General features: G+C 31.7%; 1 protein-coding gene across 4 annotated transcripts in view; it reads right to left on the bottom strand.

The window, feature by feature from the left end:
- The window catches only part of smog (G-protein coupled receptor 158 smog), a 151332-nt gene that overhangs the window by 65153 nt on the left and 66196 nt on the right, over nt 1-19983 (bottom strand). For all 4 annotated transcript variants that reach the window (XM_076414181.1, XM_076414183.1, XM_076414184.1 and 1 more), the window contains exons 3-4: nt 13564-13709; nt 2804-2969 (exon numbers count right to left, since the gene is read on the bottom strand). In XM_076414181.1, coding sequence (XP_076270296.1) covers nt 2804-2969; nt 13564-13709 — 312 coding nt within the window. The remainder of the gene's footprint in view (nt 1-2803; nt 2970-13563; nt 13710-19983) is intronic.

The raw sequence follows: 19983 nt of genomic DNA, 5'->3' as shown, positions 1-19983 counted from the left end.
TCACGCAACTTCTTTAGCAGCTTAACGTTTTCTTCCGTTATAAAGGCTTTTGCTATCGCAGCCCTTACATGAATGTTAACTTTAAGAAGCTTCCGCCGTACTGTTATTGTACGAAACAATATTTCTCAAGTGAGTCTTGAGCTCTGATGTCGCTCTTACCGCAGTAATTGTTATTGTAAGTTAATGTTAAGATCAATTATAGAGGTAGACTAACCTACAAGGGATGTACAAAATAATATGGAAGAATAATATTAAAAACGTTTATTCATCAAACCATACCACATTCTACCAATCAAAGGTCCATGTTTTATAATCGTCACGCAACTTCTTTAGCAGCTTAACGTTGGCTTCCGTTATAAAGGCTTCTGCTATCGCAGCCCTTACATGAATGTTAACTTTAAGAAGCTTCCGCCGTACTGTTATTGTACGAAACAATATTACTCAAGTGAGTCTTGAGCTCTGATGTCGCTTTTACCGCAGTAATTGTTATTGTAAGTCAATGTTAAGATCAATTATAGAGGTAGACTAACCTACAAGGGAAGTACAAAATAATATTTAAGAATAATATGAAAAACTTTTATTCATCGGACCATACCACATTCTACCAATCAAAGGTCCATGTTTTATAATCGTCACGCAACTTCTTTAGCAGCTTAACGTTGGCTTCCGTTATAAAGGGTTATGCGATCGCACCTTTTCCATGAATGTTAACTTTATGGAGCTTCCGCCATACTGCTCTTGTTTGAAACAATATGACTCAAGTGAGTATTGGACCCTGATGTCGCTTTTACTGCAGTAGATTTATTGTATCAGTATCTGTCAGTTAACTTTGAGTTTCATCTACTATTACTTCTCGCCGATGATGCTTGATAATGTTTTGTGTATGCTGTCATTACCATAGATACTATCACTCGTGAAACGATACAGAACAAGGGATTTGAGGTAGGTTGTAGAAGCAGCGGTGAACAGATGGGAGGCATTGTCTAGCAGGGGAAGGATTATAGAGGAATATGTTTTCAGTATAATTTCCTGGTCTGCACTTGTGCGTTGGTTATAGAGCCAACGCAGCATTTGCATGTTTCTGGACCAGCAAGTTTTAAGATCATTGATGTGATGCTTCCAGGATAACCGGCTGTCGAAAATAACTCCGAAGAATTCGATCAATAGTTGGGATTGGAGTGTTACAGAGAGAGAAGGAATGGACGCGGGTGCAATTACGCCTCCGACCGAAGTGAATTATAGAGGACTTTGTAGGAGAGGTAAGAAATCCGGTGGAGGAGGACCAGGCAGAGAGACGATAAGGTGCTCTTTAATGAAGCCTTTCTCCAAGGTTTGGAGACTTAACCGGATAATAAATATGTCGTTCGCGAAAAAAAGGTAGGTGAACTTGGAGTCGATAAATTTGATTAATCTAGGGCAATTATAAATAAAGTGGAAGTTAGAACTGAACCCTAAGCGATTACCGTCGTGAGCGGGTATGTGGAGAAGAGAAAACCTTCCGAACGGACTCGAAAGGATCTGTAGCTGAAAAACTTTACAAAGTCCAGAATGTTACCCATGAATCCGAAGCAGTGTAAATTGTTGATGATCAAACACCGATTAACTCTATCAAATGCATTTTGTATATACCATGACAGGGCCAGTAGGTGTTTCCTATCCGAGTAAGCATTTCTTATGGCATTCTATAAAACCCTCAAATGGTTAACTGTGGACCGACCAGGTCCAAACTCATATTGAAAATCACATAATAATGAATAGGTTTCCAGGAACCAAGATAGGCAGTTGAAGATCATACGTTCGAATACCTTACAAAAATGGTCGATGGGGGAAATGGGACGGTAGCTTGAGGGAGATGTTCTGAGTTTGCTGTTCTTCCATATTAGGATCAAGATAGAGTGAAACCAAAGGTTCTTTTATCTAAAGCACGTTTATGGTCGAAGGCAATGCAATTTTCTAATATCGGAGAGGACCTAAAACGTGATAGTGCCCGTCTCTTCTCTTCGATCACTTAGGAACAATGTTCATTCCACCAAGGAACAGGATTAACGAAATGATGAGATCGATGTGCTGAAATTGAGAGGGAAGAATCACCTGAGACCATGATAAGTGCGGTGAACGAATATTGGTATAAGGGCCAATCAGTTTTGTTGATATTGTACGATTGCTTAGGGGGAGAATATGAAATTGGTGAAGCAAGGGATATGACGATAGGAAAGTGATCGCTACCATAAAGGTCAGTTATAGGAGACCATGCACCTGAATGATCACAGTACCCGAAGCAAGAGAGGGGTGGATATGAGCCCAGGTGTTAAGAAGGTGGAAGTCCATATACTTTAGACGCTTAGTATGCGAAATTATTAATTCGACTCTAGGTTAGGGACGGCAGCCGCGAAGAGAAATATCAATTAAAAAAAAATTAATCAATTATTTTAAAAAATATCGTTCAGGAAAATATTTTCACTTAGGTCAACCGCACTATATGCTTATAGAAGTAATCAACGTATCTTTCTTGAAATTAGATAAGTAAAATACCCTTCTTCCCCAAGTGAGGCTTAATTGGTTGCAAACTAGGGATGAAAAATTTAAAATTATTATATTTGATGATACAAAATTGCTTATATTTAAAGAGACGTTTTTATACTTTATAAGATACAAATATATTATATAATATAGGGTCTTGTTTTTATTTCAACGAAAACATATTTGTACAGATAATAAATATGAGGCTGCTTACTCTAACCATTTTAAATTGTTCTAGGTTAATGACAAATTATCTAGAGATACAAAATAAAATTTTACTTACCTTGGTTTTTCTTAATTTGAAAACTACCAGAGCTAATATCAGAACAATTCCCATACTGAACAGTTGTATACATAAAACTACTGTTTTTATGTAAACATCTTGATGTACTACACAAGTTCCATTGTGTCCGCAACTTTCTGGACATCTTTTGGGGCAAGGCTGACAACTAAAATTAAAAAACTGAGATGAAATCCTATGTTTTGCAAAAATGAAATATAATGTGTTTTTGTTTATTAATTTCATAATTTTATAAACTAATTATATATAAAGCGCTAAGATCGTTTTTCTTAATTTTTGTCATTAGTTTTTGAAAATCTAAAAAATGATTCTTAAATTATTGACCCACGTTTTGGTATTATGGATTCACCATGAGATCTTTTAAACTAAATCTATTTTATTTTTTATTATTGTTAGCCTCATTTGTTTTATAATTTCCATGATTTTGTGCCTTACTGGTTCGGTTTTCCATATATTGCTTTCTGACTCTTAAATAGAAGAGTAATCTATGTCTACCTATTTTTATCAGGACATGTAATTTTCAGTCATTACATTCCAATGTAAGTCATTACATGCTTCTAAATACAAAAAATGGATCCTGTTTACAGATTTTATAAAATGTAAAAATATAAATAAGATTCCCTCAAATGACATTTAATTGTATCAAAAAAAAAAGAAAAATATTTGAGGATATAAAATCCTTAATATTTATTTTGAAGGTTATGTTTAACACTACTGTGTAATTTATATTATAAAGCATAACATTTATTAAAAACTTTGTTACATTGTATTTTTCCGTCTATTAGTTTTGTTCTTTTTTGTCTATATGTTACCTGCTCTTTTCTGTTTCATTTATCGGTTTCTCCGATGATGATATAAATAGTTACATTAAATAATAATTTTGGATTTTGTTTCTCTTAACATACGAATTTAATTGTTTTCTTTAATTGATTTATAGTATGTATGTTTGTGTATATTTTTATATATTCGCTTTTTAAATTCACTTACTAAATCACCTTTTTACACTTTTTTTCTAAATTGTATTTTTTTTGTTATTTTGCCCATTTCCTTCCTCTGTTTTTTCTTATTTTTCAAAATTATTTAATTCGTGATACGTGACTTCATCAACACCTTCTACAGGTGGACCCCAATTACTTTCAGTGATATATTTTTTGGATCTATTAGTGGAGTGTCCATTAATACGTTTATATTTAATGTGCTTTAGGCTTAGGCTTAGACACCTTATTAAGTATGTTAATGTTAACCTCAACGAAATACCGCTTAGAAAATAATTAAAAGAAATATGTGCATCACTTCCTCGCTATGGTTGATATCAGAATGTAGTACCATTATTAGGATCCTGAAATCTGATGAGAAGGAACCCGTTACATTAGTCGTGGCAGTTGTACAGAAAATTCCAATCAAACTTCACCACATTCAAACAAAACTAGGTTCTTCGCAGCATTGTTGAAATCCTGTGGTATATTCGAGGTGAGGACGCCTATAGAAAACTATATAAAATTTGTACACGTTCATCATTACGTGGCCAGCATTATGGTTTTGCATTAGGCATGGGGGTTGTACAAAGGAATTGAAAATCAATAGGATCTAAAATTATCAAAACAAAGTTCAAAGTTCTTAATAGCATAATGCGTTAGAGAGGTAATTATTGATACTATTAAACTATAGTTGCTGGGGTTTTTACTGTAAGTATTGTTATTGTGCTGCAGCTAGACTGAATATTAGTATGAATTTTACTCCAAAAGACATACAGAAGAAGGAATTGACAAATGATTTATTTATGGACTAGTGTTAGATTGGAAACTAACAGCTTTTTTGTTGACATGAATAGTGGCTCAGAATATGATAGTGATTTAATGAAATTTTCTGAACGATTCAACACTGACCTTGCCAAGACAGGGCGATGAGAGTGGAAACAACTAAAGGTCAATAAAAAATTAATATAGGACAGCTCTAGAAAATGGTATTGTAAAGTGTGAAAGATTTATGTGCATAGATATGTGCGTAATTGTTCAGAATATATCGGAGCATTTGATTAAAACATACGAGGAGAGAATAATATAAAGAATAAAAAAATAAACAGAATAAACATAAAAAAGAGAAAAAGCAATAAGGGCTAGCCGAATATAAATACTGTAATAAAATATCCGGTATTTAGTAGATAAAGGCAATTTCGCGAAAGTTAGTATGTACGAAATGTTGCAACATTAAGAATCAGGCTGTACTGCCGTAATTTTAAAATACACTTTGCTCCGTAGCATTGATGTGATAAAGGAGAAAACGGATAAGGGATAGTTGTGACATCAGGATATGCGATCACCCAGATAATTTTATAAGATCAGGCAGGCTTTATCGCGAGGGATTTTCACCTTTATCGAAAAAAATACTTTCTAATCTGATGGTAATAAATTTTCACGGTTCAAGTTGTCGATTAAATACGAAAACGTAAAGTCATCGATTTTATATATATAAACGCAAGGGGGAAGCAAAAAAAAACTTAATTACTTTTAAACGATCTATTAAAAAAGCTATTAAAACTTTAGCTGTTCGGAAATTTCTTTCGTGAAATTCGCATTTAAAATTATTAAACGCCGTCAAGGTAAGACAGGAAAATTCGAATTATTTTAATGTTACCGGCTGCTAGCGAGTTTTACCGAGATGCCGCTCCGCTTTCCGGTTTTGAAGGATCCGGTATCCTCCAATTTCACCCCCTCCTCGGGCGCCCTACCAGCATTCGCCGTCCCTCCGCGTACCGCCACCCGTCGCCGACGCCACGTCTGTCTTGGAACACCGTCGCATCTTCCGCCATTTTAATTAAATGTAAATTTACATCGTCAACGGATTTGTTAGACGGAACAAGAATCGTCCCGTAGTATCGCATTTCTTCAAACAATTACGTTAGTTATGACGTTGATTTCTAAATTGAATTGCAGCCGTATATTAAATGTCAAATTAATTGATTTATTGGATTTGTTGTTCTCGGTGCATTTGATAGCTACAGTAGCATCATATGTATTGAATAAAATAGGCCAACGGCTTTAATTAAAGACCGTATTATAATAAAATGTTTGTATGCTTTTGATGAAGTATAAATATAAATAACTATTAGATATTTTATCCTAATTATTAAATTCGGCGACTCTGATACTTCCTACACGAAATTTTATTTTTGCACTCACTACTTTTGTTGTTTGTCGTGTAATGCTTTTTTTCGTGATGCTGTTTTTACATATAGTCTATTAAAACTAAGAGTAAAGTGACATCACCAAGATCTTTAATGGATTGCCTACCACAATTTGTAAATTTGTTTTGGAATAAAACAATATTTTCCTTCTCCATTTACTCTAGTTAAAAATAGATACGATGCTGTCTGATACATTAGAATATGGAACTGAATCAGCCAGCAAAAGTCGTTCGATTGTCAAATGTGGGCAAAACTCTTCAAAACATTAGTGGCAATAAGAGTAGGGATGCAGAAAAAATATCGATATTTTTGGCCGATATATCGATATTTTTTTAAGCTGATATTTTTCGATATTTTTTTAAAATAAATTTAATATAATTTTTAATAAAACTTAAAATTTAGTACTTAATTTTAAAGCGTTGGTGAATTTTCTTACTTAATTTTAAATGTCAATCACATCACTGCTCTTTAAAATAATTAGAAAAAATATATTTTTTTAAAACTAATATTTCACTTTTTTTTTCTTAAAAATGTCGATATATTTTTTCTAAAATATCGATATTTCTTATACTTGTTGCAAAAAATATATATACTTTATTTCTCCAATATATTGATATTATATATTGATATATTGATATTTTTTAAAATATTATCGAAATATCGATAGCTTTTCGGGTGGCTAAAAACCCTTAATAAGAGGTTATAAACTGGCAAACGTTGTTTAGGCGCCTTGGTTGAAATGAATAAAAACGAGGAGTAGTATTTTAATATAAACATAATTTAATACAATTATTTCAGAGGAAACTATTAATCTGGAAAATATCCATGGGAAACTTAGGGATATGTAGCTCTTTGAGGGATGTAGATTTAATGGTTTAAAGAAAACCCACAAAGAAGTCTAATGGACTCTCAGACTTTTCAATTAAATTTCTTCAATTAAAGAAGACTTTTCATTTCAATTTCTCCATTTAGATGAGACATGGATATACCAGAATATGATATTGGATCTATGGTAAGGTGATAATAAAAATAGTGTTTAAACAACGAAAGTTTATAGAAAGAGGTATATGTTGTAATGATAATTAATTAGAATTTTTAGATGTAATATTTATTATTAATTCATTAGAGATATTTTGTTCTTCATGTTGAAAACAGGAATGGAATTGATATGGGGTGTGACAAAAAATATTCTATTCTATTCAAAAAACTATTCTGGTCGAGAATGTGACAAACGAGAACTACTTGGATATGCGGAAAGAAGCATTGTCTATAATAAAACCTTCGGCGTGCATGAACTATATGAGACACATTGAAGAAGAAATTCACAAATGGCGGAATCGTCAACAAATGTTAGATAGATTGGAAATTATCAGCCTAGCGATTCACTTGAATAGCGATTCCAAAAGTGACAGTGATTGTCCAGTTTGTTATGACAATTGTCTGATAATGCGCATTATGATCTTGAAATATGGCAGCATTTGGCAGCAGTGTATTCAGTGGCAGTAATACGGCCAGTGATTTAAAAGAGACCAAATCATAACGAAACCTCCCCTATGTTTGAATGTAGGAATCAGACGGTCCAAATCATAGGCTCCTTTTGGGATTCCCCATACATAAACCTAGCCGTTTTTAGGAAACATTGTAAATAGTAATTCATCGGACCATATCATATTCCTCGAATAATTAAATATGCAGGTTTTATAAACATTACCACTACTTTGGCAGCTTAGCGTTGGCTTCCATTATAAAGGGTTTTGCCATTGCAACCCTTTCATTAATTGATGTTAGCTTTGTGGAGCTAACTACCACTTTTGCCGCGGTAGTATTATGTTATTTAGCTACATTTTCTTTAAAATTTTCTTTTTAATATTTGTCAGTCTTTGTCAGTTTACACTGAGTATCGCTCACTATTCCTCAACACTGATGATGTTTTAATATGTTTTGTTTATGCTTTTATTTCTGAGGATACTGTCTCTCTTGAAACGTTAAACAATTCAGATATAATCGTTATAGATGCTCCAGCTAACCGAATACGAATTATTTGCCATCTTTTGAATCTGAGATATGATACACTTCGTCGATCGTTTGGTTTATGCCTCGCAGCATAAGGAAATATAATCCATAGTCTATCCAAAGTTCCTGTGAACATACATTATCAATATGACTAATATATTGCCTGACGCAATTTGTAAATGCGTTTTTGAATTAAACAATATTTCCTTCTCATTTTATTATTGTTAAAAAGAGATAAAATTCTGTTCGAACACGTAAACGAACCAGCCTGTCAAAGTCGTCCGGTTGTTAATTCTATGCAAAATTCCTCAAAACAATAGTGATAAGAGGTTATAAACCGACAAACGTTGCCTTAACGCTTTGATTGTTTTGATAAATTTTTAATGGCTCCTTAGGCATGCCATTTAAGAAGCCTTTTTACTATTAGATAGTAATTTGCGGTTTTTATAGAAAATAATTTTAACGTGTTGCAGCTTCACTGAATAGTATGGACACGGTCACTGAAATATCTCAAAAACAATCTTGGATTCAGCAAAAACAAACCGCAGAATTGAAAATTTAAACTGGAATAAATCATCATGGGTGATATTTTGAATTTTCATATATTAGAATTGAGCCTTGAATACACTCTGTAGTAAATCGCGGTAAAACTAGAATAAAGTGATTTTGTAAAGTGAGAAAGCTTTACTCCATTCCCCTTATTCACCAGATATTGCTGTAATTATTCTAACAAATAAAGTTTCGAAATAACAAAAATCCCAAATTTGATCTGTTAATTTAAAAAAAACTAATAGTATAACGAGAAAAAGTTTGTAAAAGTGCTACGTATTTTTCTCTTTACTTTTTCTAGTATTATATTTTGCATTTTAAGCGTGCCTTCCTTTAGTGTTAACTCAAATTAGCACAACAATGTACACGGATAAATAGGACCATGAAAATGCAAATTGCTTAATTGGATTTTTAATTTTGTTTCGTCACCGTTTCGCTTCCAGGCATCCGGAACAGAAAAAATGCGCGTAAACGCTGCCGAATTCGGGTGGTCGAAAGTTTGAAAATTGCTTACCGACGACCTGTTAGACGACGAGCTTCCGCTTAGCATTTAAATCGAATTCTCTAAAACGAAATTATCGCTCACAAAAGAATATCAAGTGCACGAGTTTCCGAAGACATAATCTCATTGTTTTCTTAAAGCTTGTACGGTTGTACGGTGCTACTTACACTAGTAATGTATTAAAATACAAATATAATGTATTATGCAATATAATTTTTGAAGTGAGAATTCGGAAGAGTGTTGAAGCATGCTTTTGTGACTACCATTATATTTTCGCTCCAAGAAAATAATTTTCTATAACTATAATAATAATTCCGATGAAAATATTCTGATGACTAGAGTGTCTTGATGAAACGTTTTTCCCCATGACGTGGATGCAATTGGTTTAGAAAACCTGAGTTCATTCTTTTACCAGTTTGATTGTGTTTTTGTCTCGTCGTAGGTGAATGCGGTAACCAAGGTATACATAGTTTTCTGAACTTCATCTAATTGACGATCTGACATCACAGTTCATATCTAAAATAGATTTTTATATATGATTATATTTTTTAGCATTTACTAATTCAATATTTTTAAGTAGTATTTATATGTGCAAAATGTGTTTAATCTTATTGAAACTTGAGTAAAAGAAAGAAAGATATAAGACTACTAACAAAACAAAATTCTTAAAATATGAAATATTAATGTAAATAATTGTTAATCAACCTAACTGTTAAATTTGATATTTTTGACCTTTTATTATATAAAATAACAGTGTGTAGTATTATTGAGTTATTTAATATCGAAGAGACGCCACTCAGCAACCTTCAAAATTTCATATTCGACATTAATTTTTTTTTGTTTTATATTACCTATTAAAGAACTTTCAGATAGCTCAGCAGTTGAAACAACTATTTCTAGATATATACATATATACATATGATGGGAAAAATGCGTCGAATAATAATAGCTACCACACGAATTGACTGAAACTATTCCATATTGTGATTTCATTCTATGTCAGGCGAAATAGAAGAATTTTGTGCTGGGCATTGTGTCTGACTACAATGTGGATCTACTACAATAATACCAAGCGCAAAAAGATATATATCAAAAATTTATATACAAGCATTTTTATATATTTGCAATACAAGGTGGGGTCCAACGTGTATATATTACATTTTTCTGATGCTCTATTGACAAATCGAAATCCAGTACTGTAGCCGGATTTAGCTATGGATCTGTTTGTGCTTCAAACGGGCAATGATTTAATTACGACGTAAATGGTATGTTTTAAATATACATCGGTTCGAGATTATCATATTTGAATTAGCGCCTAATAAGCGTTGACTGAATAATATATTTTAACGTTTATATTTTTGTTACTGTAATTATTTATTAATTTAATATTTTAACAACATTTATTCTATATATAATGTAGTAATTTCAAATTCTCTTCTGTAATAGATAACCTAAATAAGTTAACTTTGCGGCAGACTGTGCTTAATATTTTATTATTAAAAATTTTATTATTGTTATTGTTCCAAATCGCTAATATCCTAATATAAAAATTTACAAATATACATAATTATAATTACTATATGACGCCAAAGACATTTCACGGCATTGTACAGAAGTACATTAAAATATGTTAATGTTTATGAGAAAAAATTAGATCATTGGCTGTGGATACTTTTGCTATTGAGTCCCTATAAACAGAGTAATATATAATTAAGAAAAATCCAAAAACGTTGCTACATTTTCTCGTGCTGTTCGCTGATTTTGTTAAAATATTGTGTAAAAGCGAATTATTTTTTAATATAATTTTTTAAATTCATCTCTAAAAAAACGAACAAAAATGAAGCACTTGTTTTTCGAGGAGTTGGAAATCCCAGAAACGACCATTAGGAAGTTTACGTTAACGGTAAAATATCGGTCATATTTTATCTATTTAGTTATCTATTCATTTATCTACTAATTTATCTATTCAGTTATCAATTTATTCTGAACATTCTCCGCTATTTATTTATATAATTATTAAAACTCATAATCATTATACATCAATGATAATAGCTTGTAGCTATCTTATGAACCAGAGGCTAATGCCATAGTGGCCAAAGTTTCTGATGTATAGTTGTGATCTATGGATAATTTGAAGCATACATAAACGTCACCGAAAGTGGTTTCTACTAGCTCTTGATGGCAGCGTATCTAGTGTGTGGCTTTTAGCTTTCTCCCTTATACGCATTGCATGTCTATCATAGCTGGAGCTGGAGAAGTGAGTGCACTAGTAAGAGTACTGTTCATCTGTTAATTTTTTATTTATTTTAAAAATACAGCTTAATCCTAGCGAGGCCTACAAACCTTAGTGACAGTAGATCGCGCGTTATCTCTTAATCACATTGCACGTCATTATTGTTAGTGTTAGGACATAAGCTGGCAAGTCGCGTGCTATCGTTTCGTACCGTATGCTCATGTCATACTTCATCGAAGCATAGTTTATCATTGCTATCAGATATCGCTATTGTTTTTCATCATTATTCTCTAATGACACATTTAGGCATTGTTATCACTATCTGACCGATGTACAAATTGAATTACTAGTCAATTGGCCTTAATTATCAGTATCATCACCGTTGTTAATCAACATGGCCGATAATTCCTTTAATAATTATATACGGCTGATTTAAAGTTCCTTATATCTTACTGTTATTCTAGAAAATTGGTTGCTCAGATGCTTATTTATCTATTTCAGAACTGTTGCCCGACTATTTCCTCAATAGACGTTTACCACCTGTTTATTTTTAGCTTAATTGATTTATTGTTGTTTGTAAGTACTTTATATGATATTTGTTTTTATTGTGTATATATTTTCTTGTAACTAAAATAAACTAATATCCTTTAAAAATAATTTATATTTTTATTTACGTCTACATAGTAAAATTCGTTCTACAATTGCGGATTTGCGAACTGAATTTTAAAAAGTAACTATATATAAATTAGTAAATAAATAAATGCATGTAACGTAAAATTCGTTAAAATATAATCTTATGTGTATATATGTGTGTATAATGAAGTAAATTTAAAAATTATTAAAAGCGCTGACAGATTAGAACTAAACTAGGGCTCGCTACAAATTTCGTTTGTTGTGATAGGCCGGCAAGCCGTCAGGAGAAACAAAATATAATTATCGTACAGTTTTGAATTATAATTTCTGGTAAATCAAAAATGAAAAACTAACAACAATTTAATTCAATTTACAACATAAACATTCAATTAAAAACATTCAAACAAATAACAGCGAAAGTTTAAGAGTTATGATATATAAAAATAATTATGATATAATAAATAATGAAATGATTTGAATATATTTTTAAACTGTATAAATCCTAATTCATGAATATATTATAAAAATTACTAAATATTGTAAAAGAAATACCTTAACATATTCGGGTTAAAATATTTTAATCCGATAAATAACTATTGAATATATTCTTAATCCTTAATTATGAAATAATTGAATCAAAATAATACATAAAGGTCTTTATTGACATTGTCAGATTCTAAATTAATAATTTATTTAATTAAAAACTTATTTTATATGCAACTTTAATATTCTCTTCCCAAACAAATATGCTCTGAAATTAATTTACTAATTGCCAACTATGTTAATTAATTCTATTCTGTCTACCATTTACTTTCAATGATCACCATTAATAATATACAATAAAGTTTAAATAATATAAAATAAAATTCAGCCTGATGGGTCTTACTTTAGATATTATTTGATAGATTATAGATTATTTTAAATAAATTTAAAATTATAAATATAATCTGGAAAGTAAGCTTTTGACTGATTGATGATATTATAAATGATATACCCACATGAATAGTATTGATGTCAGTGAAAATGTATATCCTGAAAAATATTAGACGAAAACCCAGCTCAAACTCTCATTACTGTTGCGACTGGAGATTATATGAAAGGGTCTAATTTGATATCGAAGCGGAATATTCATGGATATAAAGACTTATTTATGACAGGATCAGCAAGTGCAATGTATAACGAGCTGCTAGAACTGAGTGCAGCTGACACTACAGATATCTACCGATGCCAAATGAATAAATTGGATGACGTTTTCTCACACAATAGACCAGCAATAGCGAGTAGCAGACTTAAAGTCGCCTTCTTGCATGACAACTCTCGGCTACAGCACCACATCAATCACGAAAGCCGATTGTTGACAACATCATTCCTCTAATCAGGTTTATTATTATAAATAAATTGATTAAGGACAATCAAATAATCAGTATGAGCGAATGTTCGTAATATTATTTTATTATTCAGTATATTGCTGTACGTTTATTAGCACACACTATACCCCAAAAAAAACTCAGCAAACATTAGCCAAGCCAGGCGAATACATTAGTATTACAAAATTAAGTTCAGTTTAGCTTGTTTTATATTGAATAATAAAAAAAGTCCATATCTTATAATACTTTAGAGGAACTTACCTTGCAAATTCTACTGTCCCTAATTCCAGTTCCTTCCCGCTGATCCCTTGCCAAGTGTTATTGGAACCTGGATAGAAATATCCATCACGACAAAGGCAATGGTATTCGCCTCTCCGTCCGCCGTTAGTATTTCGATCACTTGCACACTGCAAAGTAAAAAACGTATTTTAAAATATTACGTAAAAAAATATGATGCAGTCTGACGAATGCATCAGAAATGTTGAAATATTTTATTACAGGAAGTATCAAATTTTCTTTTCATTTTCTGCATGCATATATATGATATCGATGTTCCATAAAGGTAGCGTTGCGCACGGTGAGATTAATGAAACAATTTGTGAAATTACCCCCCACAGACAAAGACTGCTTCAAATACATAGTTTCGGCACGTCAAAATAATGATAAAAGACTTCATACTTCAGGTTGCCTAATGAGTGTAGAAGTATACTTTTCTTCGTTCCCACCTCGACTACATTGCGTAAATTTTGGGAAATGTGGGTGAAGCTCAAGGTGAAAGATTTCACTAGTATATTAAAGAGATCGACAAAAGATACCAAGGAAGGTGGAGCGCCTTAGTGATATCAGACCACAGTTGGATACTTCAGAGAGTTTCCATAAGTGAATATATACAAACAGAAGCCCAATTGAGTAAAATAAAAAGTTTTAGTGTGTGCTAGTGAGCTAATATTAGAATAAAAACATATGCATCGTTAAATGTTTGTAAATAAAATAATATATTTGAAGTCTTTTTTATTTCATGTTACTGTAATATCTATATTTTTACTACAACATAGTTACTCAAACTGTAAATATATGTTGTGCCATATTAAAAAAAACAGTGATAAAAACAAAAATGATGACCAAAAGATGTATCAAAATACAAATAAAAAACACGATGCAGTCTGACAAATGCATCAGAAATATTGAGAGATTTTATTAAAGGAAATAATAAATTTCCTTCTCATTTTCTGCATGCTTATACATCTAATATTCGAACTCGTCAACACTAATGGTTTTTCTTCGAAATCGACGTTCCGTAAAGGCGCATAACGTCGACTAAAATCGCAATAAAGGAACTTTTATCGCCGTCAATTTAAAGAATTTCCTTTTTCGGAACTTAGACTAACAATGTTACTGACGACAGTTACATAATCGATCGAACTTTCCTCTGAATGGAAGCGGTACAATTAATCTTGCGTCGATTTGATCAAATGAAAGGTTAAGCTATATACTCTTATCTCTATAGTGGAGTTTAATGAACGAACCAAATGTGCAACATCATTTAATTAATCATCATTAACAATTTTAAGGTACTATAGATAAACTTGATATGGAGATAACACAAGTCTGCAATAAAAATTGGCTTGAGAATTTTCAATTGATTCCTAAGTATTTTGGTATGCTGAAAACGGTAATAGTATGAAAAAAATTCCAGGACGTCATTTTTGTAAAATGTAAAATTATTACAAAAATAAGAGGTTTTATATTAAACTTATTTTCAGTCCGAATTCAAATGAATATACATTCATCAATTTTTTTTTAATAATTAAGGACTTGGCATTGGTTCTTTGTAACTTCAAATATGAAAACCGTATTTGGCAAGTTTGTGCATTTTGTTCAGACAATAAGCTGGGTTTACAAAATTCTCTTACGCTAAAAAACTTGGCCTCTTAGGGAGCTCAAATTTGGTGAAATGAATTTTGTCCAAGAAAAATTGGTATCTTCACATGCATGCCGTTTACCACCGCTGTACATAAAGTTCGGAGTGATGAAATTGCTTCAAATATGTAGTTTCAAAATATCCAGGCCTCTCAGAAGCAAAGGGCACTTCACACCATACTTCATCACAACCGAGACGGGTTGTCAAAAAAGGGTGATTTACTTTTAAGGAGGTCATGGAGAAATTTTTTAGTAATCATAGCGAATGTCGGATTATTCTCATTGACATAAACATGATATTAAACAACACCAAAAAAGTAAATTAATGATTTTAAGCCACAAACGGTAAATGGTTTGAAACCATTTGTATATCTATTTTCAACACTTTCATTCAATAAAACCATACTACAGTGTATTTAATATTATTTTAAAGTATATTAAAATAAAAAAAATAAAAATTAAATTAACATCACTCGTTTATTCAGACAAAAGTTTGATATTCGAAATTTTCTTGCTTTTTACTCTAGAAAAGAAAAATATGGTTAAGAAATGGTTACGGAAATATCGATTCTTATTAATATGGCAAGAGAGAGAAGAGGATGAACCTTGGACTTATCAATTCTTAAAAATATAAAGGTAGGTTTATAGATTTTATCTTGAAATGGTGCTACGGAACTAAACATTAACCATAAAATAGCTTTCAACCATTTATATAAGATTGTACACCAAAATGAGCTCGATATAAAGCTACCATAGTATCTTTTTGAATCACTGGTGAAACGAAACAAACTCGAGCGGCTTTTGAAACAAACCAATACAGATGCTGAAAAGTGTATCAATAATGACAATTACGTGTAAAAAAGAACATGGTTGAAGCCCGGGGAAACTCCAAAAACGACTGCAGAGCTTATAGTGATATCAAGTGGAAAGGAAGTTGGTGCTTGGAGGCGGTGATGTATGTGGCACAGTTGGGAAGGAATTGCTCATCTTGGGCTGCCTCACTATCAATTACTTATGCAAGAATTTGTCGAATATAAAAACGAAGGAAAGGCGTTGTTTTCAATCATGACAACGGTAGGCTATAAAAACCTTTAGCGATTCGGAAAATGTTGAGAGATATTTTTTAAGAATCGATCATATAACATAGTTTTTTCGGTAACGACCATTTTTCGAAATACCATTATTTTCGGTAAATTGAAAAACGTACTTTCAATAGTATGAAGCTGGCTACACCTGACTGAAAAAAGGCTTGTGAAGACTATTTGCATTAACTTTTTGCCTAGATCTCATAACATCTGCAGTGATAGAATCTTGGTTCTACAAAAATAGTGCTAAATTGTCATCAATCAAAAGATATTAGAATATCAATTTTAGTCCAAAACATTATCAGATAAGGTAAAGTCCAGGCAAACAACAGCTTTCACTTTTCCTGTGTAAGTGACTATTCCTGGAATTATTTAATTGTGTAAATGTCAAAGCTATTTGGCTATTTCTTTTTTGTTGTGTTTCTACAGGGTAAAAACAAAATAATACAAACACCATACACTGAAATATAACATAAAAGACTTGGTATGTAAATTGAAAAATATATACGCGTCGCATTTTTTACACGAAAGCAGTGTTGCCAACATGCCATCTACGCAATGTTGTTGCTATTTCGCTGAGTGTGTTCATATTATTTTGTTTATATTCTGTACATATACACATACATACCCGCGGAATTATATATAAAATATTTTTAACAAAAAATTGAACCGGCTTTAAAACATAAATAAATAACTCACTAAAATTTTAAAAATAATCAAACTTATATTAGAAACAAAAACAGTTTTATAATAAAATATGTGCATAATAGCCGTTGTACAAACTAAATAAAAATAAACAAAAATCTTATTTAACCTATCTGATACTTGTATTTTATATTCTACTATATACAAACAATCCTTCAGAGATTCATACCTAGATAAAAAAGTATGTGAAAACATTGTACGTGCCTTTGAAATATGGGGGTTTCCCCTCGATCCCCCCCCCCACCATCAGATACTGACTTGGTTCCAATGGGACCACTTTTCGATAATTTTTTTTTGAAAATCAGTCCATAATTGAAGGAGAAATCGGCGAACATATATTAAATAAATATATTTACACAGCCGAGCATAGAACCTCCTCCTTTTTTGAAGTCGGTTAAAAACCAACAACATCCTATTGAGGTCCATAAGGGAATAATTTATGTTCAATTCCTTCATTTTAAAATTCAAATCTATAAATGGAACAAGAGTCCGTGTTAAAAGTTGACAAACAATATGATTAAAGTTCATAAGTGTGGCTGATTCCAAAAATACCATTGATTCCACCTGACATTCCTTTTGAATTTAAGCCTGTCCAGTTACCGGTCCAGCGGATTACTTGTCATATTATTAAATTACATGGGTGTATTGCAAAAGGAAATTTTCGTCATATTCTTTATTAGTACACACCCTTGCGAGGCGAATGAGAGCAGCTAATTATTATAATTTTTATAGGATACTTTTTATTAACGGATAAACTATCGAAAATACCGGCTTTTACCAAGGACATTCTAATATTCTCAAAATAGGAGAATTTAATTTTCTACCGCCAGTAGAAAAATTACACCATTTGTCGTTTCCCAATAAATTATCCAGTTTTTAGCTATATTAAAAATTACAATATCCTGACAGCTGTTATTATCATAACCACCACCACACCAAAGCTAATCTTTAATTGTAGGCAAAGCGTTATTAAACCAACATATTAATCGACACGTGACAAATGTAATTTAACACAAGCGACGTTCTCCGATAAGCTGTCAGTTAAACACCCATTAATCTCGTAATCAATCAAAAAAGATTGCTATAATGAAAAACAATTGGATTTTGATAACAATCGTTTAGAAAATAACAACAGGAAAACACGCAAAGCACTTTATCCCAAAAAAAGGGGGAAATACAAAACTAATTCATGGGAATTTTCATTTTATTGAGTATGAATGGGGTTGACGTCGGATTATGAATGATATTGATGTTATCTATTTATTTATTTAGTTGTATGAAAGAACTATGCAAGTATGGTTCATGATAATCATAATGGCGATTCAGATATCACAGCACGTAAAGACAATGATGAAATTATTGCTAGCAGTAACCCTGTCAAATTCCTTAATAACTAAATTACTTACAGTTTTTCATCCCATGTTTAAAGTTTGCTGTTAACCCAATAATTTTTTTTGATATACTGAGGAATTATCGTCCATTACATTTTCCATGTGCATTCAATAAGTGGATAAATATTTTCCTTTTTATCAGATGTATTTTCTTTTAATTTTTCCATAGACACGCAATTTATAAACTTTATATTTTTAGGGTATTTCTTGAAGAAAAAGTCAATTGGAGGCAGATCCGAGCAATGAGGTGGCCGATTAATATCAATATTTGTATTTGAACACTTGTGCACGAATATTTATAAATTGTTATTCTCCATGTTGTTGGGACTAGGTTCATTGGTCTAGGCTTCAGTTGCGGGTTGAAGCCACTCCAGTATCTACAATATTGCGGTAAAATTGACAATTTAAATAAAACCTCCCTTCATCAGAGAAAAATGTGTTTAAACGGTGTAAATTGAAATTATAGATGTCGTAGTTACCCTTAAGAACCTGGGTTGAACAAGCTGCAGCTACTTTAATTCCTTATCGAAGTTTCCGCTGAGTCTTTAGTTACTATAGTTTAAACTGGGCCTTGATTTGCCTTCCGCATAATGTAATGAGAAATAAATAATTCATCAATCAAATTTCATCAATAACCCCCGGGCTTTCCAAATATTATAAAACTATTTTCCGCCCTACCTATTTATGCTAATACACTCTAAGAAATATTATAACATTAAATCTAATATTACTCTATCAGTACTTTTACGTATTTATAATGCTGCCAATCACTACATAGTATAAAACAAAGTCGCCTTTTCTGTCCCTATATCCCTATGTGCGCTTAAATCTTTAAAACTACGCAACGGATTTTGATGCGGTTTTTTTCAATAGATAGAGTGATTCAAGAGGAAGGTTTATATGTATAATACATGCATAATATACTAAGGCAACATTGCTAATTTTAGAGGTTTCTAACGTGATGTCGTAAATTAACCTATTTTTTAGGCTTATTTAGCAATTAGCAAAAACGCTGCCTAATCCTACGAGTTAGATCAAATTAATGTACTACAGAATTGTACACCATAAAAAGGTCTACAAAAAAGTCCGGGATGGTATATGTTTATCTTTTAGGGATAACCCACATTAACCATTTTTATTGTTTACTTTTTACGTGAGAAAATTTTTTACTTACGAAGCTATTTTAAGCAATACGGCATTAATCCTTATAGAATTAAGTACCTTAAATACAGTGTGCAATTAATATAGATCAATATGGTTCCTTACAGCATGTAAATTAAACAAATATTTTCGGAGATATTACAAATTTAAAATTTGCGTTTAAAAATGTGTAATGTAATAAAAATTGTATGAATTTAGATATTCCAAAGATAGCAGGAAATCTTCATAGTAAGTATAGGGGAAGAGGAATTGTTTTACTCCAAATTTAATGCGTGCAGGCCAAGGGCAGTAATGAATGAACCAAAAATACTGGATCGATTTTAATCATGTTTTCATTGAGTGACATAGGCATATATATTTTATGTCCGTGCAAAGTCGGAGCGGGCCGCTATGTTTTTATATACAACGTTCATATTTTT

Source organism: Rhynchophorus ferrugineus, unplaced genomic scaffold (genome assembly GCF_030347505.1).
Source record: "Rhynchophorus ferrugineus isolate W39M unplaced genomic scaffold, kcgeb_rfMv2 rfM9, whole genome shotgun sequence".
Classification (NCBI taxonomy): domain Eukaryota; kingdom Metazoa; phylum Arthropoda; class Insecta; order Coleoptera; family Curculionidae; genus Rhynchophorus; species Rhynchophorus ferrugineus.
Note: the sequence above shows the minus strand (reverse complement) of the source record. Positions and strands in the feature narration are given on the sequence as shown.